Source organism: Loxodonta africana, chromosome 11, assembly GCF_030014295.1.
Source record: "Loxodonta africana isolate mLoxAfr1 chromosome 11, mLoxAfr1.hap2, whole genome shotgun sequence".
NCBI classification, from domain to species: domain Eukaryota; kingdom Metazoa; phylum Chordata; class Mammalia; order Proboscidea; family Elephantidae; genus Loxodonta; species Loxodonta africana.
In genome coordinates, this window is record NC_087352.1 from 3,903,898 (window position 1) to 3,930,161 (window position 26,264).

At 55.2% G+C, this 26,264-nt stretch overlaps 3 protein-coding genes across 6 annotated transcripts; 1 reads left to right on the forward strand and 2 right to left on the reverse strand.

The window, feature by feature from the left end:
- Positions 1–822: 822 nt before the first annotated feature.
- On the reverse strand, positions 823–12,068 carry SARS2 (seryl-tRNA synthetase 2, mitochondrial). 2 transcript variants are annotated; one of them, XM_064293623.1, is made up of 16 exons: positions 11,771–12,068; positions 7,569–7,664; positions 6,875–6,904; positions 6,165–6,305; positions 6,034–6,088; positions 5,039–5,102; positions 4,706–4,811; positions 4,045–4,092; positions 3,730–3,838; positions 3,372–3,417; positions 3,196–3,283; positions 3,003–3,112; positions 1,720–1,813; positions 1,541–1,633; positions 1,371–1,436; positions 823–1,288 (listed from the first exon to the last, which is right to left on the reverse strand). In XM_064293623.1, the coding sequence occupies exons 1-16, from the start codon at positions 12,035–12,037 to the stop codon at positions 1,151–1,153; spliced, it is 1,551 nt and encodes a 516-aa protein (XP_064149693.1). In that variant the 5' UTR covers positions 12,038–12,068; the 3' UTR covers positions 823–1,150. The 2 variants fall into 2 exon arrangements, with proteins under 2 accessions (XP_064149693.1, XP_064149692.1); XM_064293622.1 differs by having other exon boundaries at positions 6,875–6,907; positions 11,771–12,067.
- A 161-nt stretch (positions 12,069–12,229) lies between these two features.
- On the forward strand, positions 12,230–16,575 carry MRPS12 (mitochondrial ribosomal protein S12). 3 transcript variants are annotated; one of them, XM_003420829.4, is made up of 3 exons: positions 12,230–12,293; positions 12,586–12,650; positions 15,434–16,575. In XM_003420829.4, the coding sequence occupies exons 2-3, from the start codon at positions 12,605–12,607 to the stop codon at positions 15,802–15,804; spliced, it is 417 nt and encodes a 138-aa protein (XP_003420877.1). In that variant the 5' UTR covers positions 12,230–12,293; positions 12,586–12,604; the 3' UTR covers positions 15,805–16,575. The 3 variants fall into 3 exon arrangements, with proteins under 3 accessions (XP_003420877.1, XP_023395667.1, XP_010598620.1); XM_010600318.3 differs by having other exon boundaries at positions 12,245–12,297; XM_023539899.2 differs by having other exon boundaries at positions 12,239–12,650.
- On the reverse strand, positions 16,362–25,565 carry FBXO17 (F-box protein 17). Its single transcript, XM_064293624.1, has 5 exons — positions 25,217–25,565; positions 23,586–23,697; positions 20,633–20,728; positions 19,750–19,885; positions 16,362–18,425 (listed from the first exon to the last, which is right to left on the reverse strand). The coding sequence occupies exons 1-5, from the start codon at positions 25,563–25,565 to the stop codon at positions 18,282–18,284; spliced, it is 837 nt and encodes a 278-aa protein (XP_064149694.1). The 3' UTR covers positions 16,362–18,281.
- Between the last annotated feature and the right edge of the window lie 699 nt (positions 25,566–26,264).

Here is a 26,264-nt window from a genome sequence, read left to right on the forward strand (position 1 = left end):
AGCCAGGTCGCGGCTGGCCAGAGCAAGACAGGAGAGATGCCTGGAGGAGGAAGGCAGGGGTGGACATGTGGGGCCTTGTGGGGCCTTGTGGGCCCGATGACAGCTCTGCGCTTTACCCGGTGAGATAAGCCACGGGAGGCCTCTAAGAAGGGATGTGATGGGGCTTGGGTGTTCTCGGGGCACTCTGGCTATGTGTGGAGTAGGGAGGCGGCAGGGAGGCTGCTGTCATGATCCAAGTGGGGGACAGTGGTGGACAGGAATGGGCTGGGGCTGTGCAGAAAAGAAGTGGGCAAATTCTGGAAGTATTTTGAAGGTGGAGCTTGCTAATGGACTGGACGTAGGGGTGAGGGAAGCGAGGAGGAGGGAGTAACTTGGAGGGCTGTGGCCTGAACGACTGGGCAGGTGATTCCAGTTACTGAGATGGGGACGCCTAGAAGAGCAAGTCTTGGCAAAACTATCAAAGGATCTGTCTGGGCCTGAGTTTGTGAATGGCTACTGGGTCCCTCCCTGGAGCTGAGGAAGGGGCAGCTGGATGAGGAGCTGGGGGCTGATGCGGGAGTGGAAGCCAGGGTCAGAGCAAAGGAGCCATTGGAAGGCGGCTTCTCTGGTTTGTCCCTGGAGAAGGGAGAGGACTCGGCGTTCTCAGGTCCCCCTGGTGGCCCCTGAGCCACCTCCCATGTCCTCTGGCGGTTGCTGGACTCCTCTAGGCATGGTCCTTGCAGCCACAGCCCCCTTTGATGACTATACATCTCTGAGCAATCACTCAGCACCTCCAGGAAGGTTGGACAAGGGCATCTACCTCTCGCACAGATCCACAAAGCCTTTTGTCCTGACCGTTTATTGGAGACTTTCTGCTCAGCACTGCTGGGGCCAGAAAAAGGGAAGAAGGAAAGACAGAGAGGGAGGCCTCCTTCTCTCATCTCCAGACAACACGTTCCCAGTGCAAGCTGGGGCCCCATGACCATGCAGTCATTGACGGGCTACAAGGTTGAGGTTAGGGAGTCAGGAGAGATGGACCCTGGAGCCCAGGGCCCCCAGCGTGGAGCTGACAGGAGGAATACAGATGTCAGGATGGGTCCCAGGTATTCAGGGTGCTCTAGCTCCAGGAGAGAGAAATAGCCCCACTGGCAGATAAGCATGGTTTCTCAGCTCAAGGCAGGCTGGTCTGGGAGCTGGGCGTCCTGGGCTGGTTGGGGCCGATGTACTGGAGAGGCACGTGGGCTGGGGTTGTGATCCGATCAGTGCCAAGGTAGGGCTGGAGGACAGGGGGCACGAGGACCGAGCCGTCCTGAGGAGAGAACAGGCCTCAGAGCACTGCTCCTGCCCCGGCCCCCCACCCGCCTCTCGGGTGGGGTCATTTGCCCCTTCACCTTTTGCTGATAGCTCTCCAAGAGGGCGATGAGGAGGCGAGGGACAGCACAGGCTGTGGCGTTCACCTGGAAGAGAGACATGCTCAGGAGTGGGTGCAGGAGTAGGCTGAGGGGCAGGTCAAGGGAAGCTGAGGCCTCTGGGAGGGAGGGGAAGGGGTGCAGGCTCTCACTGTGTGCGCAAACTGCAGCTCCCCGGCCTCTGTCTGGAACATGATGTGGAGACGACGGCTCTGGAAGTCCGTGCAGTTGGAGGCACTGGTGACCTGGGGGGGCAGGGTTACAGGACCAGCTGTGTGGGGCCGTCCCATGCTCTCTCCTCACTCTGTGTCCCCCTGGGGCAGGGGCTCACCTCTCCAAAACGGCCTCGGCCAGGCATCCAGGCCTCAACATCAAACTTGCGGTAGGCAGGAAGGCCCAGCTCCTGAGTGGGCATGTCCAGGACCCTGTGGCCAACGAGGAAGACATGGCGAGGGCAGCAGGGGGAGGGCGAAGGGGGTGGAGGAAGCAGGGGCAGAAACGGAGGTGAGAGAAAGAAGGGGCAAAAAAGCAGGAAAACGGAAGTAAACAACGAGGACGAGATGACAGCAGCAAAGGGAAGAGGATGGAACACAGTGGGCAGTGAGAAAGCAGGTGAGACAAGGAAGTGGGGTGAAAATGAGCTGATGCGGGCAGAGGGAGGAAGGCCAAAGGGCACGTGACAGAGTTGACCGGTTCTTCACGATGTCTGTTCTCATCTCTGATGATAGCACCCCACTTTTTGTAATGGATCACACAGGAAAAAACCCACTTCTTTCAGTCTCTCTCAAAGCCATGTGTGGCTGATGGTCAGAGAAAATGGCCTGCAACGTTTGGGTCGTCCCTTTTCCCCACCTCCTTCCCACTGGATGCTGAGAAGCCATCTTGGGCCATAGGGATGAAGGCAACAGCCTAAAGACAGGGATGGCAAGAGAGAAGGGGCCTGGGTCCTCAACACTGGGATGTTTTGGATTGCTTAAAAAACCCGTTGCTGTTGAGTCGGTTCTGACTCATAGCTACCCTACAGAACAGAGTGAAACTGCCCCATAGAGGCTCCAAGGAGTGCCTGGTGCATTCCAACTGTGGCCCTTTTGGTTAGCAGCCATAGCTCTTAACCACTGCACCACCAGGGTTTCCAACAGAGTAGAACTGCTCCAGAGGGTTTCCAAGGAGCAGCTGGTGGATTCCAACTGCTGACCTTTTGGTTGGCAACTCTAATTCTTAACTACTGCTTAGGCTTTTGTTATTTTGAGTCTGTGTTACAGTAGCCAACTCCATAATTCTAACACAGGAGAAAGACGGCAAAGACGAAGAATGTGGTGATGAGATTCAACACGGGGAAAAGGAGTAGCTTCCCTCAGCCAGTATCTAGCCACGGCCCCAACTCGCCACACCGGAAGTACAAGGCCACCACCACCACCCCGCTCCCTCCACACCGGAAGTGCAAGCCCACCACTACCACTACATACCGCCTCACCCCTCTCCATGCAGTACGTACAAGCCCATCACTACTTCTACAACCCCCCGGCCCTCTCCATACGGGAAGTACAAGCCCACCACCTCCACCACCCACGCACCAGAAGTGCTAGTCCACCATCTCCCCCCTACCATACGCACCGGAAGTGCAAGCCCAGCTCCGTCAAGATCTCCATCTGAAGGGACAGGAACTCCTCCAGCAGCTGCGAGCTCTGCTCTAGCCCCGGGCCTGTCACCCCAAACATCTCCACCTGGGGCAGGGCAGGGGACACAGAGGTCAGGAAGCCCTGGGCTATTGGGGTAAACCCCTGCCCCAGTCCCGGACTACCCTAACCTTGGTGAAGTGGTGCACTCGATACAGCCCCCTCGGCTCCTTTCCTGTGTCTGTCTCTGCCCGGTAGCAGGTACTAGAACAAACCATCCTGGGGGGGGGTTGCAGGTGAGGCTGGGTCAGGGAGGGGAGAGTGAACGTTACAGGTGGGGACAAGGTCTCAAGGAACTGGGTATCACCTGACTGGCAAGTCCCTGAAGGCCACAGCATGGTCCATGAAGTAGCCTAGGATGAAACGGGGGCAGGACAGGGTCAGCCGGGTCAACACTAGCCCTTGGAAGCCTCGTGAGAATTAGGAAAGGCAGCTCCCTTTGGCGGATACAACCCCATGCCAGAGCACATGGCTGGATCTTCACTACGCAGTCGTGCAGTAGACAACTCGCACAACTAGACACACTGACCCTGGGGCCACTGAACCATCCTGGACAGGTGCCCTTCTCCACCCGCCCACGCCCCCAGGATGCTCCCAGTTGTCCATCCACAATCCCTCCTGCTCTGAGGACACAGGAAGCAACTCCCCACCCAGGCCCTGCTCACCTGCAAGCCCCACCTCTGATGTTCCAGCCAAGTTGAGGTCTTCAAAGCGGGAGGGGTCGATGCTGTAAATTTGGGATGGGTTGACGTTTGGTGTCATTCCACAGCCTTCCTGGGGAAGGAGGCCGGGCCACGGGAGTCAGGGGACAAGTAACCCCAGCCCCCTTGTTCTGCAGTAACAGTCCCCTGCTGCTCCCTGGGAAGGTCTAAAACTGCCCTGGCCTCCTTACTACAGCCTGCCACCCTCAACCCAGCACCAGGTGGTCTCCCTGCGGGGTCCCCAGAACGGGGGCGGGCACACAGCTGGGCCTCACTCACAAACACAGCTCCTCGGAGAAGGTCTGGCACCGTCATGGGGATGAAGCCCTGTGAGGGGAGAGGATGGGGTGAGGAGTGGAGTCAGGAGCCCACAGTGGGCCCCAGTCTTGGGCCTGAAGAAGAGACACTGCAGAGTGAGTTAACGTCATTCCACACTCCATCCACCTCAAAGGGAAGTGAGGAAAGCCAGAGCAGTGGGTGAGGAACTGGCCCTCACTGTGTGTCCCAAGCTTTACTTAGCTCCAGTACCTGTCCTCAGCCCTCCCACAGAGGGCAGCTGGAGGTGGAGTTCTCCAGCACAAACCAGACCATGTCCGTCCTCTGCCTAAGACTCCCCAGTGGCCTTGGGAAATGTGTAAACCCCCTACTATGGCCCACGAGGCCCCACGCAATCAGCCCCTGCCGATGAACCCCTCCAGCCACTTTCAGTATCCGAAGCACTCCTTTTATACGGCAGATAGGCAGTGTTGTGCTGTGGTTAGGAGCACAGGCTGTTAGGTGGGAATAAAGACGGCACGCCCTCAAAAAGCTGTTGTAAAAGTTGACTGTGCCAGTAATACACACAGAGCTCCCAGATCAGAGGTCACCCCTCCTCCCTGCAGCTCCCCCCAGCTCAGCGTGAGGCCACCCCCCAAGGCAGCCTTCCCATCCTGGTCCATACCCTGCGGACGAGTTTGCTGAGTGTGAAGTTAACCAGGCCGTGCTGCAGGAGGGCCCCAGCCCCGCGCAGGTAATAGGAACGGTGGCCAGACACATGGGACAGGCGCCTGGGAGACAGGCAGACGGGCAGGTGCATGTGGGCCAGGGCTGGGGGGCGGGGGGAGTCAACACCTGGGGGTAGAAGCCCAGCTGCCAGGCAGGGCCGGGGCATCAAACATTCATGCCAGGGTACAGTCCTGGTGGTCCACACCCCATTCATGAGCCTGAGGCAGGAGCTGGGTGCCAGGTGCTGGGGTGGGGATGGCTGGGCTGAGGGGGCGGGAGAGGGGCTCACTTCTGACGGATGATATCCAGCTTTTCGCCGATTTCCAGGTGGCCCCGAGGTTGGAAGGAGAAAGCTGGATGTGGGTAAAGTGCAACGAGTGTTAAACAGGAACCTAACCTGCTGTGTAACTTTCACCGAAAACAGAGTAAAATATTATTTGAAAAGAAAAAAACACTGGTTGAGACAAGAGATCTGTCTTGGAAAAAGTATAACCAGAGTACTCCTCAGAAGCAAGGACGGCGAGACTACGTCTCACGTACTTTGGACACACTATCAGGAGGGATCAGCCCCTGGAGAAGGACATCATGCTTGGTAGAGGGTCAGCGAAAAAGAGGAAGATGCTCAACGAGATGGACTGACGCAGTGGCTGCAACAATGGGCACAAGGACAGCAACAATTGTGAGGACGGCGCAGGACCTGGCAGCGTTTTGTTCTGTTATACACAGGGTCGCTGTGAGTCAGAGCTGACTCGATGGCACCTAACAACAAGACAGGGAATGGAGACAGAGGGAAAGAGGACTAGAGAGACTGAGGGAAGACAGAGAAGGAAAAAGAGAAAGGGAAAGAGAAAAAGGGAGAGAAAAGGAAGACAAACAAAGAGATGGGATGATAAGGATAGAGAGAAATGTGGAGAAAGACTGGAAGACAGAATCAGAAATGGAGATGAGACGGAGAGAGAGGAAGAGAGGGAACCAGATAGAGACACACTCACAGCCAGGGAGGAAGGGCCTGAGAAAGACAGGGACTGAAATAGGGTCAAAGGCACACATGCACGCCCCCCGGAAGGGAGACAGGGCAAGAAAGCCAAATGAGAGAAGGAGAGAGAAAAAAGAGAACAAAACCCAAGAACTGTCCCTCAGGACAACGAGCCCAGAGGGACAGGAAGGTGGCACCAGGGGTTCTGCAGGGCCCAGCCACAGTTGCAGACCCCAGAAGTCCCCCAACCCCACCCTAGCCTAGGGTCTCCAGGCTGGTTGGCTCTCAGGTCCTAGGGTATGGCCCACCTGGCTTGTCACCGATGACGTGAAGCACTCGTGCCTGGCTCTCGTCCCCGATAGGCTGCAGGGAAACAGTGGGTGTCGGGGGATGGTGGTACTAGGTGGCCTGGGGCCCCTCGACACAGCACTGCACTCACCACATCGGGGTGGGTCTGGTTGGGCACCCTGAGCGCTCGCAGGTAGAACTGCTCCTTGAGCTGGGCCTCCTTGGAGTACAAGGGGCTAAGCTGCTTCCGGATATCCCGGCCACGTGCCCGCAGACTCTGATATTGGGGGTCCTGGAGGTGGGGCAAGCAGGGTCAGCCTAGGGGAGGGTAGGGTGGCCCCTTAACCAGTCTGACCTCGATCCCTGCAAGCAGAACTTCCGTGGTGGATATTCACTGCCTCTGCCTTTGGCCCAGCACCTTGCATTTCTTCACCACCACATGGCCCATCCACGGGACATGACTCAGGCCTGGCCAACTGGAGCATTCCATTGCCCTGGCCACAATGATCAGCTCAAGAGTTACGCCCATGACCCAAGCTAAACTAACGAGAATCAGCTCCAGGACTTCGACTGGAGCTATCAGCAAGTGGTCATCTTTGTGCCTGATTCCCCCACCCCAAACCCCTAAGGGGAGAAAGCTGGTCTGGGAATGAGAGGAACACAGAACCAATTCATGGAGACAGGACCTGGATCCAGCTGTGCCTGAAGCCACTTTTCAGTTTCATAGATCAGTAAAGTCTCTTTTTCTCTTATACCTGTCTGAGTTGTGTTTTCTGTCACAACTGAAGAATCATGACTGATATGGTATCCTTCCTGCCATCCCCCCGTCCCCAGAGATAGGACATCAACTCCTGGTAGTACCTGCAGCACTTGATTCTTGTCTTGGTTTTCCTGCTGGAAAAGAGACAGAGGCGGTGATGAGGTTGATGAAGTGGAGTGGGGGAGGAAGAAAAAAAGGAGGGGTGAAAGGTCAAACAGGGTCAGGGAGTCTGAATCCCTGGCTCTGTGAACCTGGCTGGGTCCCTCCTTCACTCTCTGACTCAATTTCCCTATTTGTAAAGCTGGGAGGAGGTAAGATGACATGATAGTCATCATACCTGTGGCTCCCTGTGTGGGCCACGTGATCTTGTCTCCTCACAACCCACTCTATGAAGTTGGCATCTACATGATCCCTATTTTGAAGATGAGGAAACTGAGGCTCAGAGAGGCAAAGTCTGTGAGCGTGTACCTGGAGGCCTGCAACCAAGCGCCTTTGACGTACTGAACCTTCTATAATCCTAAACAGATGAAGGAAGCAGGCAGCCCTGGATCCAAACGTCAGGCGTCTACCAGCTGTGTGCCCTTGGGCAAATCTCTTCCCTCTCTGGGCCTTGGTCTCCTCGTCTGCAAAATGGGGCTGACAATAGGACCTCCCAGCTGGGCTGCTATGTGGCTTCTGACTGTGAGAGCCTCTGATTAATCAATCCTAGCACCACCCAGCCAATGTGTACGTTGTACTTGCAGCCAGATGCATCGTCACGGCAACCCCCCACCCACCCGTGACCCCCATGCTCACCAGCAGGGCCCGTACTGCCTCAGCCACGGCCTCCTTCTCCTCCTCCAGGCTCCGGATCTGCTCGCTCAGCTGCCTCAGCTCCTGCCACGTTGAAATCTGAGGGTGGAGATGGGAGGCGAGATGGTGAAGCAGCTACTGCCCCTTCTCGCTGGAACCTCACCCCACTGGCCACCTGGGCCTGCAGGGGGGTGGGGCAGACACCCCTCACTGTCTCCAGGGAGCCCTTCTCCTATTCCCTCAGTGCCAGAACTCCCTGATGTTTAGCTGGGCATGTGGCTGCGTAGAATTAAGATGCATTTTGCAGTCTCCCTACAGCCACTTGTGTCCATGTGACCCAGGCCAGCTGAGGGACATGAGTGGAAGTGGTAAGCATGTATGCAATAATTTGTCTGTATTCTTGGGAGGTAACCTTGGAACTTCTCAAGTGATTTCAGTGCTTGTTATTCAGGGTGGGCTCCTCAGTCGACACCTGATAGTTGATGCCGGTGAGGTTATTTATGGTGGGCCCTTCAGTAGTTTATGCCAATGAGATGACTCAGGATGGGGGCTGGCCAACCCCTAAAGACCAACCATACGATTACAGAGGGGTGGGGCTTTGAGCCACATACCAGCCTGTCCTCTGGAGAGGCAAGCTGGAGACTGAGCTCTGTAATGTGGCCAATGATTCAATCTTGGCTATGCAATGAAACCCCAACAAACCAAAGCCTAGGTAAGATTCCCTGGTTGGCAATACTCTGAGTGTTGTCACACATCCATGTGCCAGGGAGGTGATGTGCCCTGACTCCACTGGGAGAGGACAACAGAAGCTTCACTCTTGGGACCCTCCTAGACTTTGCCTTATGTGTCTCTCTGTAGGGCTGGTTCTGATCTGTAGCTGTTTGGTATAATAAAACTATAATGGTAAGTATACAGCTTTCCTGAGTTCTGTGAGTCCTTCCAGCAAATGATAAAACCTGAGGGGATGCTGGGAACCCCCAACTTTGCAGCCATTTGGACTGAAGTGTGGGTAGCCTGGGGACCCCGAGCTTGCAGCTAGGGTCTGAAGTGAAGGCAGCCTTGCGGGGGACCATGCCCTCAACCTGTGAAGTCTGGCCCAACTCTGAGGAGTTGGTGTCAAAATCTTTGCAGTATGAGCCCTGGGTCACCTCCTTAAAGATAAACTAGCAACCTGGACTTTCTCACTTCCCTTAGACTGGGAGATAGACCCTGAGGGGAGCTGAAGAGGACAACATCCTAAGGGATGGAGAGCCAGAAGATGAAAGGAACTTGGGCTCCTGATGGACACATGGAGCAGAGTCCCCCTGCCAACCTGGACCGCTCACCTCTCAACAACATGACAGCAAAAGAGCCTCCTCTCCCAGGAGCTCTTATGGCAACTAAACCTGCATTTGACAACATGGTGGGATAAGGACGGGGGAGACCCTCACGCCCACCAGCTCTTATTTCCTTGGGGACACCTACTGCTAGGAATTCCATCCCCTCCATAATCCCAGATCCCTCAGAAAATCCCTTTGCTTTCTCTGGCTTCAGTTTTCTCTTTGGCAGAATGATTCAAATCATACTGTCCTACCTCCCTGGGCTGTGGTGGGGCTGGAAGCCAGGAGAGGAGAGTGGGACACAAGGTGGTTTGCTGCCCATCTAATGGCTCCCTTGGATGTTGTTTGGACACTTCACACTCACCCAAGTCTGCTCTTTCTCCTCTTCAGGACGAGCCCCCCTGGGCTCCTAACCCTCTGTCCTAAATCCTGGGCCTCGTCCTGGATGCCCATCCCCCACCGCCATTCACCACGTCTGGTCCTTTTTGTCTCCCTCCTCACCATCTCCCTGTTCCTCCCCACTCCAAGCCCTGACATCTCCCACCAGAATCCCTGTTCCAGCCTCCCAGCCTTCAGGCTCACCCCCTCCAATCCAGATAGAGAGATCTTTTACATTCCTCCCCTGGTTAAAAACATCCATAACTGCCCAGTGCCCCCAGGAACGAACCACACGTCTAACCATGACCTGCAAAGCCATACTCCTCTTCACGTTTCATGCTCTAAAGAAGTGGTTTTTCAAGCTTTGGGATCTATTAAAGACCATAAAACCATACTCACTGCCATCAAGGCAATTCTGACGCACAGCAACCCTGTAGGACAGAGAACCACCCCACAGGGTTTCCAAGGCTGTAATCTTCACCGACACAGACTGCCACATCCTTCTCCCGCAGAGCAGCTGGTGAATTTGAACTGCCAACCTTTCGGTTAACAGTCAAGCACTTAACCACTGTGCCACCAGGGCTCCTTGGGATCTACTAGTGGACTCTAAAATAAATTTAGGATCTGTAAACCAGCATTTTAAAAATGAAATAGAATGCAACTAAAAAAAATAAGAATGCATCATTATACACAGTAAAATCAAGAATTACTAATGAAATTTCTGTTTCAATTTTGAGTATGTGTATACTGGGTCTGGATACGAAATGTATTCTTACCTTTGGCCACAGAGTTTGAAAAACCCTGCTAAAGGATATGTCAGGGATCGAACTGTGTCCCCTCAAAATATGTGTCAACTTGGCTAGGACATGATTCCCAGTTTTGTGTGGCTGTCCTCCATTTTGCGATCAGATGTAATTATTCTCCATTTTGTGATGTGTTGTAAATCCTAACCTCTACATGTTAATGAGGCAGGATCAATGCAGGGTGTATTTTGAGTCACAATCTTACAAGAGGGCTAGGCTCAAGTCACACCCTTGCTTGAGTCACACCTTTTATCTTACAAGATAAAAGGAGAGAGGCAGAGAAAGTGGGACCTCCTACCACCAAGAAAGAAGAGCCAGGAGGGGATGCATCTTTTGGACCTAGGATACCTGCGCTGAGAGCCACCTAGACCCAGGAGAAGATTGATGCCAAGACACATGGAGATCTCCAGGGAATGCTGGGCACACCTTCCCCCAGAGCTGGGAGAGAGAAAAAGCCTTCCCCTAGAGCTGATGCCCTGAACTTGGACGTCTACCCTCCTAAACTGTGAGAGAATACATTTCTGTTTCTTTAAGCCATCCACTTGTGGTATTTCTGTTATAGCAGCACTAGCTAACTTAGACAGGGTGTGACGCTAAATTACATACACCACTACCAGCTGTCAGAGTAGAACTGTGCTCCATAGGGTTTTCAATGGCTAATCTTTTAGAAATAGATTGCTAGGACTTTCTTCCAAGGCAAATCTGGGTGGCCTCAAACATCCAACCTTTCAGTTAGCAGCTGCTTGTTAAACCATTTGCACCCAGAAACTCCCTAAGTTACCTACCAAACCAAAAAACCAAACCCACTGCCGTCAAGTCAATTCCGACTCATAGCGACTCTGCAGGACAGAGTAGCCCCCGTGAGTTTCCAAGGAGCTCCTGGTGGATTCGAACTGCTGAGTTTTTGGTTAGCAGCCGAGTTCTTAACCACTGAGCCACCAGGGCTCCCCAGGAGGGTGGAGAGATATGATAATCCCCGGCGTAGTCCCCTAGCTCGCAGTATTATATAAGTACTAACTGTTTCATTGTTATCATTCACCATCCTATTCACAACACCTGGGACACGGTGTTCCATAAATGTCTCTCAATAGAATCATGCATCCATTAAACACACGTTTTTAACTGCCTGCTACCTGTGGAGCAGGTGCAAGACCACCTTTCACTGCCCCAAGGCAAGAGTTCCCTGAACTTCTGATTCACTTCCTCACTCCCCTTTTTATGGCCTTAGGGTAAGCCTGGCATAAGATCCAGCGCACAGACGGTACTGGCCAATAGTAAGCGCCTAGTGCGCGGTAACCAGCATGCATTATGAAACAGGCAAATTATAAGTGTTCAGGACACAGTAGGCATCTTTGGCATATAAAAACCAAAAAACCAAACCCAGTGAAACCCTGGTGGCCTAATGGTTAAGTGCTACGGCTGCTAATTATAAGGGTCGGCAGTTCGAATACGCCAGGCGCTCCTTGGAAACTAAGGGGCAGTTCTACTCTGTCCTACAGGGTCGCTATGAGCCTTTGGCATACAGCAGGGCCTTAATAACTAATTGGCCCAACACAAACACTTTTAAAACTTGAGAAAGAAGGAAAGTTCCTGAAATAAGCCCGCCCCCTGCTGGAGAGTATCTTGCAAGCCCGTTTCTTCCGTAAAGCGAACAGCCAACAGGCAAAGCGCCCCCGCCCACCGGCGCAGGCGCAGGCGCACTCACAATCGCGGGCACGTCAGCCGGCTGCAACTCCCCCTTGCGGAGCTCCAGGGCGCGCGCGGCCTCCTCCGGGCATGCGCATAGCTGCTCCATGTCCAGCTGAGGGAACTCGCTGTAGCCCTCGCGCGCATGCTCATACAGGAGGTTCCGGTCGTGCGTCTTCGTAGTGAAATTTTTCCTTGAGCTTTGGTTGCAGAAGCGGCCTCCCCGGGACCGAAGTCCCCGACTAGCCATCAAAGGCCATAAACGCCGTGCCGCAAACGCAGCCATCTTGGGTGGACAAGGAACTATGCCCCCTTCGTCCCGCCCACTCCCTCTTGAGACCAATTGCAAAGCAGCCCTCTTGCTCGAGTCGAGCCAATCGGACCGTGGAAGGGGCGAGCCCGGGCCGAGATTGACTCTCTCTTTGACCAATCGCCGCCCATGCCCCGCCCTTCCGCTTTGCGCGCCGGCAGAGCCAGCCAATCCCCGTCGGGATAGCCTCCGGAAGGGGCCAGATTCGGCGTGACTGCGGACCCTGCTAGGGGTCGGTGAGGTCGATGGAGACCCCGGGTTCTTCCTACCTCCCGGGACTCTCCCCAGTCTGCCCTCTCCTCCTATATGCGGGTGGAAGCGGTTGGATCCCCGGGAGCCTACTCCGAGCGAGGCTAAATTTACGGAAAGATTTCCCACTAGCAGTTTGAGGGGTTGTGGTTAGATCTTTAGAGGGACTTCCTGAGATTTAACCAGAGACTCAGAACGGGATGGGAGGAATTTGGACCCTGGTTCGACTACGGCCACTTTTTGCTCCAGTTTCTAAACCTCTCATCCCGTAACAGGGGCGCTCCAGGCAGCAGGATGTGGTCCGGCCTTCTCCGTAGTCTCAACACGTCCCTGAGCTGTGGTGAGTGGGGGGCTCGCGTCGCAGAGACGGGCCTGCATGAGGGTTATCACCGCTGGGACTTGATCGCCTTCTCCGCAGCCCCAAGGGAGTCGGGGTTTTAAATCAGGGATGGATTCACAGTGGGTTTTGGTGGAGCTTGGGTCGCAAGGGCAAGAGGTGGGGAGTGTTAAGTAGTTGCACTGAGGGCTTGGCGCCATCATTTATTTCTTCAGCAAATATTTATTTAGTACCTTCCGTGGGTGAGACATGCGTTTTAGACGTGGTTCTGTGTCACTGAGGGTAAAAGGCTCCACAGGCTCTGCCCTTCCACATATTTTTCAAGAGCCTTTAGTGTGTGTCAGGGAGCCCTGGTGGGCAGTGGTTAAGAGCTACGGCTGCAAACCCAAAGATCGCCAGTTCGAATCCACCAGGCGTTCCTTAGAAACCCTATGGGGGCAGTTCTACTCTGCCCTATGGGGTTGCTATGAGTAGGAATCAACTGACGGCGAGGGGTTTGGTTTTTGGAGTGTGGGCGAGGCACTGAGAAGGATTATTTATGCACTTACTCCTTTCACAAGCATCAGATGTTTCTCACGGGCAATGCCCTACGTGAGGTATTTCACGTACTTCACTCTGCAGACTTTTATCCTGTGTGCTACTCGCCAAGGCCTGGGCCCTGCCTTGGGAAATCTGGGCTGCTTGACATGCAGTGTCTTGTGGTAGCCTCACATACACAGTGCTCAGTGCTCGGGAGACAGGTTGATTATGGTGCCTGTCATACAGATGAGGAGTGGGGCAAAGAACCTTGCCCAAGGGCACACCACTAGGAAAGGGCAGACTGTTTCATCCCCTTTGGGAATCCTGTGGTAACTCTGGAAACAAGGAGACATGGGAATGAACAGTAGGGCCCAGACCTGCCTGGATCTGAGGGAGCGCGTGAAGTTTGCGTGGTGAAATCGCATTGGTGCTAGTTGACAGGAGGCATAGGGGTGCATCAATGGATGGAGCCATGGCCTCAGAGCCCTGGACCATGAACCCCAAGAGTGCAGGGCCCAGGTCTGTCACCCCTGTACCTCCATTCCTGGGGCCAGGACAGAGCAGGTGGTCAGTGGGTGTTTGCAAAAGAGAATCCAGGCGTCTCTGAATCTTCTTGCAGCCTCCATCCAATCCAGGAGCAAATCCTCTTGGCTCCCCTTGCAAATATATCTCCGTCTCCCACTGGCTTTTCATCTTTTTGCTGACTGACTGCAGAGCAGCCACACTGGTCTCCTCTCTGTGCACGTCTTTGGGGACATAGGCTAAAGCAGAGTGAGCAAGAGAGCGGGTGGAGAGATGAGGTTAGGGAGGTGACTGGGGCAGAGCAGGTGAATGGGAGGGAGCCACTCGAGGGCTGTGAGCAGGGCAGGGACATGACTGACTCAGGTGCATGTGGGGAACATGTTTGGGGAGGGGACAGGAGCTGGGAGACCAGCGAGGACAGTGCAGGAGTCCAGTGGGGGGCAGGATGGACAAGACCAAGCAGGCACAGCAGAGGAGAGAGAAGGGGGCGGATGGTGATCAGCTTTGAAGGTGGTACTGCCAGGACCTGCTGGTGGCTTGGATGTGGCTGGGAGGAGACAGTGACCCCCTCCCTGGAGTCCCCCCTGAGAGTTGCTGTGGGGAGCGCATGAGTTAATATACGTAAAATGCATAGGGCAGTACTAGAAACAGTGTTAACACCCGTGTTCGCTTGTGTTACTATTTTTCTTCTTTGGTTATGCCAAAAGGCTCATAAATTTTTTATTTTCATGGTAAATAACATATTTTACACTGTGATAGAACAAATAAAGCTGTAACATTTTTTTCAAGATTTAGATAGATGACTTCGTATACTTCTGTTATATAACCAAAACCAGTTGCCATGGAGTTGATTCCAACTCCCAGCTTCCCCATGTATTTCGGAGCAGAGCCGTGCTCTGTCGGGTTTTCAATGGTTGTATAGGGTCTCTGTGAGTTGGAAGCGACTCAGCGGCAACCAGTTTGGTTTTTGTTCATCTTTTGGAAGCAGATCGCCAGGCCTCCCTTCTGAGACGCCTCTGGGTGGATTTGAATCGCCAGCCTTTTGGTTAGTTGCTGAGCATTACTGTTTGTGCTTGCCAAGGATTCCTGATTTTTATTATATGGAGTAACTAAAAGTTTTTTGTTTTTTTCCCCCTCATTTGAGAAGTTGGCAGGAGGGCATCACTTGTGTTATTCATTTTTAAGTGGTGTTAAAAATTAATACCGTCCTTGCAGACTAAAATTAGTTAATTCGTGTAAAATCCTTAAAACAGAATCTGATACATGGTGGTTGCTCAGTAAATATCAGCTCTTCTTACTGTTGTGTGTCCCTGGGTGGCGCAGACGGTTAAGAGCTTGGCTAGTAACCGAAAGTTGGGTGGTTCAAGTCCACCCAGAGATGCCTTGGAAGGAAGGACTGGCGATCTGCTTTGGAAAGATCATAGCCACTGAAGACCCTGTGGAGCACAGTTCTACACTTTGGGGTCACCATGAATTAGAATCAACTTCAACGGCAACTGGTTTGGTTTTTGTGTTTGTTCTTACTATTATTTCTAGATACCCCTAAAAACCAGTTGCCATCAAGTCAGTTCTGACTCATGGCAACCCCATGTGTATCAGAGCAGAGGGTTTTCAACGTCGATTTTGGAGTAGAATAGGCCTAGCATTAAACAAATGCATCTTTGTAAAATGCTTAGAACAGTGCCTGGAACACCAAATTCTCTCTTTGTTGGGATAACACCTCCCTCCTGGCCGTGTCTCCCCAGGTCTGGCCCTGGCTCCCCGGCTCTGGGCCACCCGCCCCATGGCCACCCTGAACCAGATGCACCGCCGAGGACCTCCGAAGCGGCCGCCCCGGAAGCTGGGCCCCACAGAAGGCCGGCCGCAGCTGAAGGGTGTGGTTCTGCACACGTTCGTCCGCAAGCCCAAGAAGCCCAACTCGGCCAACCGCAAGTGCTGCCGGGTGCGGCTCAGCACCGGCCAGGAGGCCACCTGCTATATCCCTGGAGAGGGCCACACCCTGCAGGAGCACCAGATTGTCCTTGTTCAGGGCGGCCACACCCAGGACCTGCCTGGTGTCAAGCTCACTGTCGTGCGCGGCAAATACGACTGTGGCCATGTACAGAAGAAGAAGTGACCGCCTGGACACTGGGGGACTGGGCATCCCCGCAGAAAAAAACTTTCCTCTTCAGGCTCCAGCAGAGTCCTTGGGACACAATTCCAGCGGCCAGTCCTGGATTCAAATACTGGCTCAGCTTCTCTAGTCAGGACCACCGTTAGCCCGTGGGGGGCCTGGGTGTAAATGAGAAAAGGCACCTGTCTATCATGACTCTTCTTGGTTTCCACCAGTGGTGTTGGCCTGAGGTTCCCTTTCTGCTGGGACAGGACACTGTACTGCCATCTGCTGGGAAGGGGTTGTAATAAACACAGAGACCCCCACGGTGTGAAGTGAATGGCAACCTCTAGCCCTCTGCTCCCTGTGGAGCTTGGCACTGAGATCACTTCTCACAATGCTCCCTTTGTTCAGTTGCTTGAAGATTAAATGAGACGATCTGGCATAGTCGTTAAGAGCTCGGCTGCTAACCAAACGGTCACCAGTTCAAATCCACCAGCTGCTCCTTGGAAACCCTATGGGGCAGTTCTACTCTGCCCTATAGGGTCGCTATGAGTCAGAATTGATTCCATGGCAGTGTCTTTTTTTTTTTTTTTTTTTTTTAATGTGCTTAAGATACAGATAGTACTCCTGTTTTAAGCTTTGGAGTCAGGTAGGTGGCCCTGAGTCCCAGCTACATTTCCTATGGTCGTAGGACCTGGGCAGGTGAAGCTCTGCCCACAAGCTTCCCAATCTGGAAAATGGTGGTAATTGTAACGCTGATGTTGAAGGATTAAATGGCTGCACGACTTCAAACACTGTTGTTTTGTGCCAACAAGTCGATTCTGACTCAGTGACCCTATAGGACAGAGTAGAACTGCCCCATAGGGTTTCCAAGGGGAGGCTGGTGGATTTGAACTGCTGACCTTTTAGTTAGCAGCCTGAGTTCTTAACCACTGTACCACCAGGTCTCCACGCTTCATAGAGAATAGTGCCTCCTGTGTGTGTGTGTGCGTGTGCATGCATGCTTCGTACATGGGAGCTGCTATTCTGTTATTAGTGTCAGGCAGACCTGGGTTCAAACCCTGCCTCCCCCTCATCATTGCTGTGTGACCCCGGGTATGTTATGTGTCCCCTTTGGGTCTGTTTCCTCCCCTGGAAAGTGGCACTTAGAATGATACTGACCTTAGGGGGGTACTTTGTGAGGATTAAATGAGATGAGCCCTGGTGGCTCAGTGGTTAAAGTGCTCAACTGCCAACCGAAAGGTCGGCGGTTCAAACCCGCCAGCTGCTCCGCAGGAGGACGATGCAGCAGTCTGCTTCCATAAAGATTACAGCCTTGGGAACCCTATGGGGCAGTTCTGTGCTGTCCTGTTGGGTCACTGTGAGCTGGAATTGGCTCCGACAGCAGTGGACTTGGTTTGGTTTAAACGAGATGAGCTGCTGCTTGGCCCAGTAGATAGGTGAGCTGTGCCCAGCTGGAACCCCACTCTGGGTCACGTCCTGCCTCTACCTAGTGACCGTGCCACCCTGAGCAGGTCATTCAGACCCCTAGCCTGCTTCCTCCTGGACTAAATGGCGTTGATAGGGGTACCTGCCCGAGAGCTGTGGGAAGGGCTGCTGAGGACAGATCCAGAAGCCATTAAACACTGCCATCGGCACAACCATGTCAAGGTTCTCTAAGCCACCTCCGTGTCCTGTGCGGCCCTTAGCATACAGCTCTCCTAAAGCTGTCGTGATTGGAGACACCCACAAGGCCTTATAGGATCCAAGTTGGGGGCAGTCAGGTGCATCAGTTGCAGACAAAAACTGCCCATCAGCTCATGTTTAGCATGGGATTTACTGAGTTTGTTAGCTGTGCCCGGCTGGTGAAACAGTGGGAGAAACTGGAGGGGTAGGGTGATTTTCTTCAGGACAAACCTTGTACACAGTCCAGGCAGAGAAAGGAGAGGCTCGCCTGGCAGGGGACAGAGTTTAGGGGTCAACGGAGAAGTACAGGGACCTGCCTCTGAGGAGTTTATGAGAAATGTCAGCCTGGCCCAAAAGGAGGTACTGATGGGGGGGTGCAGACGGCTGGTTACCTGCCCCACAGCTGAAGCCTGGCCTGACCCCTGCTCCCTGCCAGCAGTCAGCCCACCCAGGAACACAGCCAAGGTTCTCTGTTCCCAGGCTGTCAGGCCTCCCCTGCACCCATTGTTTCCTGACTCAGTCTACCAGTGGATACCCTCACACATGAGAAAACAATTGGCGAGTAAACTAGCAGTCTCTGAGTTTGATGCCCCCAACTGGGGAGCTGAGGAAGCCGTGAACAGCCTGGTGGGCTCCCTGGATGGATGGTCACAGCGTATGGGCCACCATGCTGAAGCAGCAGCAAGGGGGCAACATGGAGAACATGCCTGGAACAGGCCAGATGGGATCCTACTGTCCCTGGGCATCTCTGGCTCCCGGCTACAAAGTCCTGGGTTGATGATGTGACATCAGGCAGCCACAGTATGTCCTGGAAGGCCCTGGCGGGCTGGTCACTAGGACAGACGGATGCGGACCCTCACGCTGGAGTGGGTCACAAGGGCGCCATAGTGGCCCACCCAGGAACGCGTGTCTCTCCCGTACTGCTCGAAAGACACGTAGCGGATGCCCTTGCCAAAGTTGGTGAAGACATGGGAGACCTGTGGGGGGACAGAGAGCAAGCGGGTGAGGGCTCGTGGGCGCCTGCCTCCGCCCACCCACCAAATATTTGCCAAGGGCTGAGTGTGCACTGTGCCCTGCTCTACGTGCTGGGCATACCGCAGAGAAGAGAGCAGCTGATACACCCTGCCCTGGTGGGACTGACAATCTAGTGGGGGACCCAGACCCTGAAGAAGGCAAGTGGGGACTCTAAGGTGAGGAAGAGGAGGGCCCACTGAGAAGGTGGAGCAGAGACCTGCAGGAGGGGAAGCCAGTTGGGGATCTGGGTGAAGCGTGTTACAGGCAGTTGGAACAGCCCATGCAAAGGCCCTGAGATGGGAGAGTGAGCAGAGTGAGTGAGGGGGAGGGAAACAGGAGGAGGAGTCAGGGAGGTAACGGGGCACCCTGGGCAGGGCCTGGTGGGCTTTTACTCTGAGATGGAGTCACAGGAGGGAGGTGAGCCGGGGAGAGTTGTGAGGGGACTTTAGTGGGATCGTTCTGGACGTTGCTGCGGGAGAGAGGAGGAGGCAAAGGGAGGAAGCAGGAAGACCGCTTAAGAGGTTACTTTCAAAACTGACTTGTGATGGTCACCACGGGAGCCAGCCTGGCCTTGAATGGGACCCTGCATTCCTTAGTGTGACTTCAGGCCAGTCACTTAACCTCCTTGTGCCTCAGTTTCCTCAGCTTTAGAGTGAGGAGATGGCAAGGGCTTTTATTCACTGCCACGTTCCCAGCACAGTAAAAAACCAAACCCATTGTCCTCAAGTCAATTCCGACTCACGGCAACCCTACAGGACAGAGTAGAACTGCCCAATAGGGTTTACAGTGCACAGCTGGGGGATTCGAACTGCCAGCCTGCTGACCAGCGGCCGCGGCATCACCAGGGCTCACAGGAGGTAATCGATAAATGTATGTCGGACAACCCAGCTGTTGCGCTAAGGAAACGAATCGAGACGTAAAAGGTCTTGAAACAGCCTGGGGTGCAATAATGGCTCAGTGTCGCCGTCAAGTCGTTTCCGACTCATGGGGACCCCGTGTGTACAGAGTTAAACTGCTCCATGGGGTTTTCTAGGCTATGACCTTTTGGAAGCAGATCACTAGGTCTTTCTTCCGAGGTGCCTCTGGGTGGGTTCTAACCCCAACCTTGCAGCTAGTAATTGAGCGCTTAACAGTTTGTGCCACACAGGAGCTCCCAATGATTGTTAGCTGTTGCTATACGATAGTCGGTGGTGACGAGAGCTGAGAACGGAGATTGATCAGGGTGAGGCAGGGGTGTGCGTGCCTTTGAGCGGGTCAGGGGTGATCAGGCAGGCAGCCTGAGCCCACCTGTCGGCAGCCCCTCTCAGTCCACTGAAGAACCGGGTTGGGTGAGGCGGAGAACTTGACCACTTCATTTTCATACACGTCCAGGAGGCGGACCCGGAGCCGGTAGATGCAGCCGCAGTTCTCCCGGGCGCCCCACCTGCCGGGTAAAAGTGAGCCTTGATGTCACCCCACCAGGGCTCTGAGGGCAGGGAGGGGGCTGAGGACCGGGCTTCCCTACAGCTTGATGAGGGTTCCAACACTGGCTCGACAGGTGGAGAGATTCTGGCCCGGAACCTTGGGGGAGGAGCCTGGGGGGGTGGGAGTCTGGATGCTCTGGGGGTGGCCACAGCTGGGGGAGCAGCCTGGTGATCTCTCCCCTGTTCCCCAGCAAGAGCCTGGACTTTGTGTGGAGACCAAGAGCCTGAAGGAGGGGCCTGGGGAAGAACCTGGGTACTCTGGAAAGGAGAGGGCTTGTGGTAAGCCCACAGGCTTGAAGCCAGCCAGCAGCCCTGTCCCATCTCTGCCCCTCTGAACGTAAGTGCTCAGGACACAATGTTCCCAAGGCTTCTGAGGCCTCGGGCATCCACAACAGCTTAGGATCTGTGCTGAGCTGGGGGCAGTGGGGAGGGAGGGGGCAACACCCTGTTTCAGGCCAAGCCACATGAGTCAGCAGCCCCCTTGTCAACAACCCTGGTCTCTCTGGGGAGCGGGTGAGGAGGAGCAAGCTCCACCCTCCCTGGCTGCACAGCTGTGAAAGCGACACCTCACCTCTCAGCCTCACTAAGAAGGGGCATGTAATGGCAGCTACCCCATGGGGTTGGTGGGGGCTCCAGTCGAGTCCCTTCTGCAGAGCCGCTGCGGCCACAGTTGGTGCTCTGCGAATAGGCTGCGGCTCTCCACTCACCAGTCGGCCACGCAGATCTCGATTTGGGCACTGTCAAGCAGCTCCTGCCACACCCCCTCCATCACCAGGTCCACAAGCTGCCTCTTGAAGCACCACCTGGGAAGGGAGGATGGTCGGGGTGGGGTGGGCAGGCCCCTGGCTCACTCAGACCTTCACAGCCCAGAAATCACCTCCTCCAGGAAGCCTTCCCTGATAACCCTGTCTAAAGCAGCCCTTCAGGGTTTGCTCTACAAGACTGATGATTCATGATGGTCTCTCCCGTTCACCTCTCACATCCCCTCTACCGCTCTGCATCCTGCTCTGGGCTCCAGGAGGCTGAGCTGTATGCAAACCCAGCCCTACTTTTTATGGAGACCTGAACATGAGTACAAATGGAAACCCACACATCAGGTACCTAAGCAGGGAATCCTGGAGCCTTCTTAGGTGGCGCGATTAGTTAAGGAGTGCTCCACTACCAACCTAAAGATTGGTGGTTTGAATCCACTCATGGCACACATGGAGGCGCCTTGAGTCAGAATCAACTTGATGGCAGTTGGTTTGGATTTTGATTTTCTACAGTTTGACGCCCAAGCTCTAAGTGGTACAGCCTTCATGGACCGGTCTCCCTTACCCTCTGCTTCCTGTTGGGTCAGCCAGTAGCAAGCTCCAGCAGGGGACGGCAGGGAGGAAAGAGAATCAAGTCAGGGTATTTATCCTCTTCCCTCTCCCTCATCAGATCAACATGGGCCTGCTCTGTCTCTCAGCCAAAGGGCACAGCTCTGTCAGGCACTGTCTTCTCATGGCCCTCTCTGTCTTCACGTTTCAGTAACTGCTTCCTCTCCTGGCCGTTTCGGGCCTGGGGTGGCAATGTCCCTTCCCTCCATGGTGAACTAGCTTGGGGTTCCACAGTATCTGTCCCTTGAGATCTGCCTATACCTTTGTAAACAGTCCCTGTCATGGATCGAATTTTGCCCCCCGCAAAATGTGTGTATCAACTGGGCTGGGCCCTGATTCCCAGTATTGTATGATTTTCCTATATGTTGTAAATCCTGCCTCTGTGATGTTAATGAGGGAGGACGGGCGGCAGTTGTGTTAGTGAAGCAGGACTCAATCTACAGGATTGGGTTGTCTCTTGAGGCAATCTCTTCAACTATAAAAGGTAGTAGCAAGCAGAGAGACAGGCCACCTCATACCACCAAGAAAGCAGCACCAGGAGCAGAGTGGGTCCTTTGGACATGGGGTCCCTGCGCCTGAGAAGCTCCTCGACCAGGGCAAGATTGAGGACAAGGACCTTCCTCCAGAGCCGACAGAGAGAGAAAGCCTTCCCCTGGAGCTGACGCCCTCAATTTGGACTTGTAACCTACTAGACTGTGAGAGAATAAATTTCTCTTTGTTAAAGCCATCCACCTGTGGTATTTCCGTTATGGCAGCACTAGATGACTAAGACAGTCCCTCTCTCCTAATGTGAGTGTGCCCGCGTAACAGAAAGTGTAGTGTTGGCAGAGGAACGGATACGTCGACCACGGAATAGAAGAGTGCGCCCAGGCACAGACCTCAGTGTGTACGAGGACTTCATAAAGGAAGGCGGCAGCGCCACCAAACAATGGGGAACTGATGGACTCTTTAGTTGATGCTGTTGGAAAAACTGGCTCAGTATATGGGGGAGAAAAAAACAAGATTTTTCCTAACAGCACACTCAAAGGTGGGTTAAAGACCTAATGGTGAAAGGTAGGAGCCCTGGTGCTGCAGTGGTTAAGAGCTACAGCTGCTAACCAAAAGGTCAGCAGTTCAAATCCACCAGGTGCTCCTTGGAAATCCTATGGGGCAGTTCTACTCTGCTCTATAGGGTCGTTATGAGTTGGAATTGGCAACAACAGGTTTTGGTGAAAGGTAAAATCATGAAGTTATTAGAAGTATAAGAGAATATTATTATGATTTAGCAGTGGGGAGAGACTTTTTGAACAAATTTCAAAACAAATTCTAAAAACAAAACAAATAAAAAAGGGAATTTGATTACATTCAATGATTTCTGCCTAACAAAGAACCCCGTGGACACAGTGACTACAGGTGCCAGAGTGGGAGAGGTTTTCTGTGTTGGGGAGAGACAAGGGACTAGCATCTCGAATATACAAGGGATTCAGTCATACGGACAAGAAAAAGACATCAACCTCAACAGAAAATATGAACAGACCATTTACAAAAGAGGGAATCCAAAAAGCTAACGAGAACACGAAGATTTACAAAAGAGGGAATCCAAAAAGCTAACGAGAACACGAAGAAATGCTTAATTAGTAGCAAAGAATGCAAAGTAAAGCAGCAGCGAGATATCACCGCATCACTAATATACCGGCAACGATGAGAAGGCTGGATACTGCCACACTGCAGTTGTTGCCTATGGGTTGGGAGTGGGCAAGGAGAACAGGTATGGGGTACGAGGATAAAACACAATCAATCAATCAACTTGTTTTTGGTGTCTTTATAACATTTATCATAGTCAGAAACTCTGGAGCCAGATTACCTGGTTCAAACCTCGGCTCCACCATTTCCCAAATGTTGAGTAACCTCTGTGCTTCAGTTTACTATTATAAAATGGGGCTAAATATTATCAATACCCCACAGAGTTGTCGTGACAATTAAGAGTTATATGTCCAGTGTTCAGAACGACGTCTGGCAGAGAGTAAGCCTTATCAGTGTGTGTTGTGTTATTGTTACTTTGCTGTTTATGTGCTTAATGTCGCCACCAAACCCTACGTCTACAATGGAAAAAAGCAGGTTCTTGATCTTTCTGATTTTTCCCGTACCTGTCTGTGGCATATAAAACAGTGCCTGGTACCTGGAAGGCCCTCAACAAGTATTTGTTAAATGAGGGAAGGCGAAGGTGGATTAGGGCGAGGGTAAGGACGACAGGATGGGGTGGGGTACGATTTCCCCTCCCTTCTCCCGGCCCTTGACCCAGGGATCAGGGGCTACTCACTCGAAAGACGTCACGAAGCAGGTCTGGGAAGGGGCCCCCGGCACCAGAATTACGTTCTTTTCCACGGCCCAGCCATTCCCACCGTGCTCCACTTCCCAGCCTCTGAAGCCCTCTGTGTGACACAACAGGGTTGAACACAGGGATTCACCCACCTGGCCGCCCCGCAGTCCCGCCCGCCCACTGGCTCCTCCTTCCCGCGCGCTCCACCCCTCCCCGTGGCGGCTGCCACCCCCTGGCCCCGCCCCTCACTCGCAGCCAGCCATCCTGTGCCACCTGCTCACCGACTGCTTCTCCTCAGCCCCACTTACCTGCACCTTCCCCCTCGGTCCCGCTCTCCCGCTCTACGTCCCTCCGGCCCCTGAAGCGGCTCGGCTTGTCCCCCGGCCCCGCCCGCTCCCACCACCCTCTAGGCTCCTCCTGTGTCGACCCCGCCCAGCCGGCGTTTCCGCCCCCAACCTCTCAATGCCACCTCCTCCGCCCGTGCGACTGCGCCCCCAGCACCCCGTTCGTTTCTCCCAGCCCGCCCCGGCTCCTCCCGCCCGGCCACGCCCACAGGCCTCCCTACCCAGCACTAATAATGAACAACTCTGTGCCGCAGCTCCGCCCCCAGCGCCCCCTCCGTCTCGCCCATCCGTTCCCTCTCTGGCTGTGCCCACGGCCCCTGGCTTCTCCCGCCCGGGTCAGTTTCTACCCCAGCCCGGGCCCCGGCCGCCCCGCCTCGCCGCAACCGGCATCGTGGACACACCGTGGGTCCCCCTTCGGTCTCCTCGGCCCCGCCCCGGCCCCTGCCCCGCCCCGCCCGAGCCCGCCTCCTGCACACCTCCTGGGTCTCCTCGGCCCCGCCCCTGCCCCGCCCAAGCCCGCCTCCTGCACACCGCTTGGGTCTCCTCGGCCCCGCCCCTGCCCCGCCCAAGCCCGCCTCCTGCACACCTCTTGGGTCTCCTCGGCCCCGGCCCCTGCCCCGCCCCGCCCGAGCCCGCCTCCTGCACACCGATTGGGCCTCCTCGGCCCCGCCCCTGCCCCGCCCCCCGCCCGAGCCCGCCTCCTGCACACCCCTTGGGTCCCCCTCGGCCCCGCCCCTGCCCCGCCCCAGCCCGCCTCCTGCACACCGCTTGGGTCTCCTCGGCCCCGCCCCTGCCCCGCCCGAGCCTGCACTCTGCACACCCCCTTGGGTCTCCTCGGCCCCGCCCCTGCCCCGCCCAAGCCCGCCTCCTGCACACCGATTGGGACTCCTCGGCCCCGCCCTGCCCCGCCCCCCGCCCCAGCCCGCCTCCTGCACACCGCTTGGGTCTCCTCGGCCCCGCCCCTGCCCCGCCCGAGCCCGCCTCCTGCACACCGATTGGGCCTCCTCGGCCCCGCCCTGCCCCGCCCCCCGCCCAAGCCCGCCTCCTGCACACCGCTTGGGTCTCCTCGGCCCCGCCCCTGCCCCGCCCAAGCCCGCCTCCTGCACACCGCTTGGGTCTCCTCGGCCCCGCCCCTGCCCCGCCCGAGCCTGCACTCTGCACACCCCCTTGGGTCTCCTCGGCCCCGCCCCTGCCCCGCCCGAGCCTGCACTCTGCACACCCCCCTTGGGTCCCCTCGGCCCGCCCCGGCCCCGCCCCCCCCGCCCCGGCCCCGCCCCGGCCACCCACCCTCGCCGCAGGAGTTGAAGATGAGGTTGCGGCCGAGGGGCGCGCGCACGCAGTAGCGCGCCAGGGCGCAGAGCGGGAACTCCTCCTCGTCCTCGTTGCTGGGCAGGCAGCGCTGGGCCATCGCGTAGACCGCGCGGCCCTCCGGGCTGCGGTCGCGGGCCAGCTGCAGCAGCCACACGGTGGGCCCGTCCACCACGTCGCGCCAGGCGCGGCACACGGGGCGGCAGCGCGTCACTAGGGCGTGCGGCGGCACGTGGCTCAGCACCTGCACCAGCAGCTCGGGGGGCAGTGCGTCCAGGGCCAGGGGCGGGTCCGCAGGCTGCTGCCGCCGTGAGGGCCGGGCGCCCATCTCCGGCCGCTGGCGTCCTGCAGGTCGAGAGGGGTCAGCGAGGTCAGAGCAGCTGGCCGCCCTACCCCGCCTCCAGAGACGCAAGGCCCTGCCGGCTTGACCGCGACGCTCCCAGGTCCGTGGGCCACTTGGGGACCGCCACGAATGCGAAAACCGGGCACCCATCTCCTGCCGCCTGGCTCCACGGGAAAGAGAGGTCAATTCATCCCGGCCACCTCCTATTTCCCGCCCAGGGACAAAAGCCCCTTGGCCTGACCATGACGTTACCTGGTCCTGCATCATTCTCACAATCGACAGCATATTCATGACCATCTTTCTGGCTACTGTGCCAATTCATCTCACTAAGGTCTTTTAGCACCTCATGGGCCCTCTGCTTCAGGAACACAATGTCCTCCTATCTAACAATTGATCCCACTTGATGATGTATCTAAAGAAAGCTAGTGGGACAATGTTCAGCTGTGATCCATAAGATTTATATCGGCTAATTTTTGGAAGTAGATTACCAGGCCTTTCTTCCTGGTCTTAGTCTGGAAGCTCTGCTGAAACCTGTCCACCATGAGTGACCCTGTAAAATACCAGAAGCATAGTTTCCAGCATCATAGCAACACGCAAACCACCACAGTACAACAAACTGACATGCAGGTGAAGGATTTCTTCCTTAAAACCAACAAAACCAAACCCACTGCCCTAAAGCCAATT

Excerpts from the sequence above, each read along its gene's own strand:
- SARS2 (XM_064293622.1), bottom strand. The coding sequence starts at position 12,037 with ATGGCTGCGTTTGCGGCACGGCGTTTATGGCCTTTGATGGCTAGTCGG. Across the intron at positions 4,812-5,038 it reads CTGGATATCATCCGTCAGAA|GCGCCTGTCCCATGTGTCTG; the intron begins GTGAGCCCCTCT and ends CCTGTCTCCCAG. Across the intron at positions 3,113-3,195 it reads GAGTGCACCACTTCACCAAG|GTGGAGATGTTTGGGGTGAC; the intron begins GTTAGGGTAGTC and ends GCCCTGCCCCAG.
- MRPS12 (XM_003420829.4), top strand. The coding sequence starts at position 12,605 with ATGTGGTCCGGCCTTCTCCGTAGTCTCAACACGTCCCTGAGCTGTG. Across the intron at positions 12,651-15,433 it reads CAACACGTCCCTGAGCTGTG|GTCTGGCCCTGGCTCCCCGG; the intron begins GTGAGTGGGGGG and ends GTGTCTCCCCAG.
- FBXO17 (XM_064293624.1), bottom strand. The coding sequence starts at position 25,565 with ATGGGCGCCCGGCCCTCACGGCGGCAGCAGCCTGCGGACCCGCCCCTG. Across the intron at positions 20,729-23,585 it reads TGCTTCGTGACGTCTTTCGA|GTGGTGCTTCAAGAGGCAGC; the intron begins GTGAGTAGCCCC and ends CTCCCTTCCCAG. Across the intron at positions 18,426-19,749 it reads CTGAGAGGGGCTGCCGACAG|GTCTCCCATGTCTTCACCAA; the intron begins GTGGGCTCAGGC and ends GTCCCCCCACAG.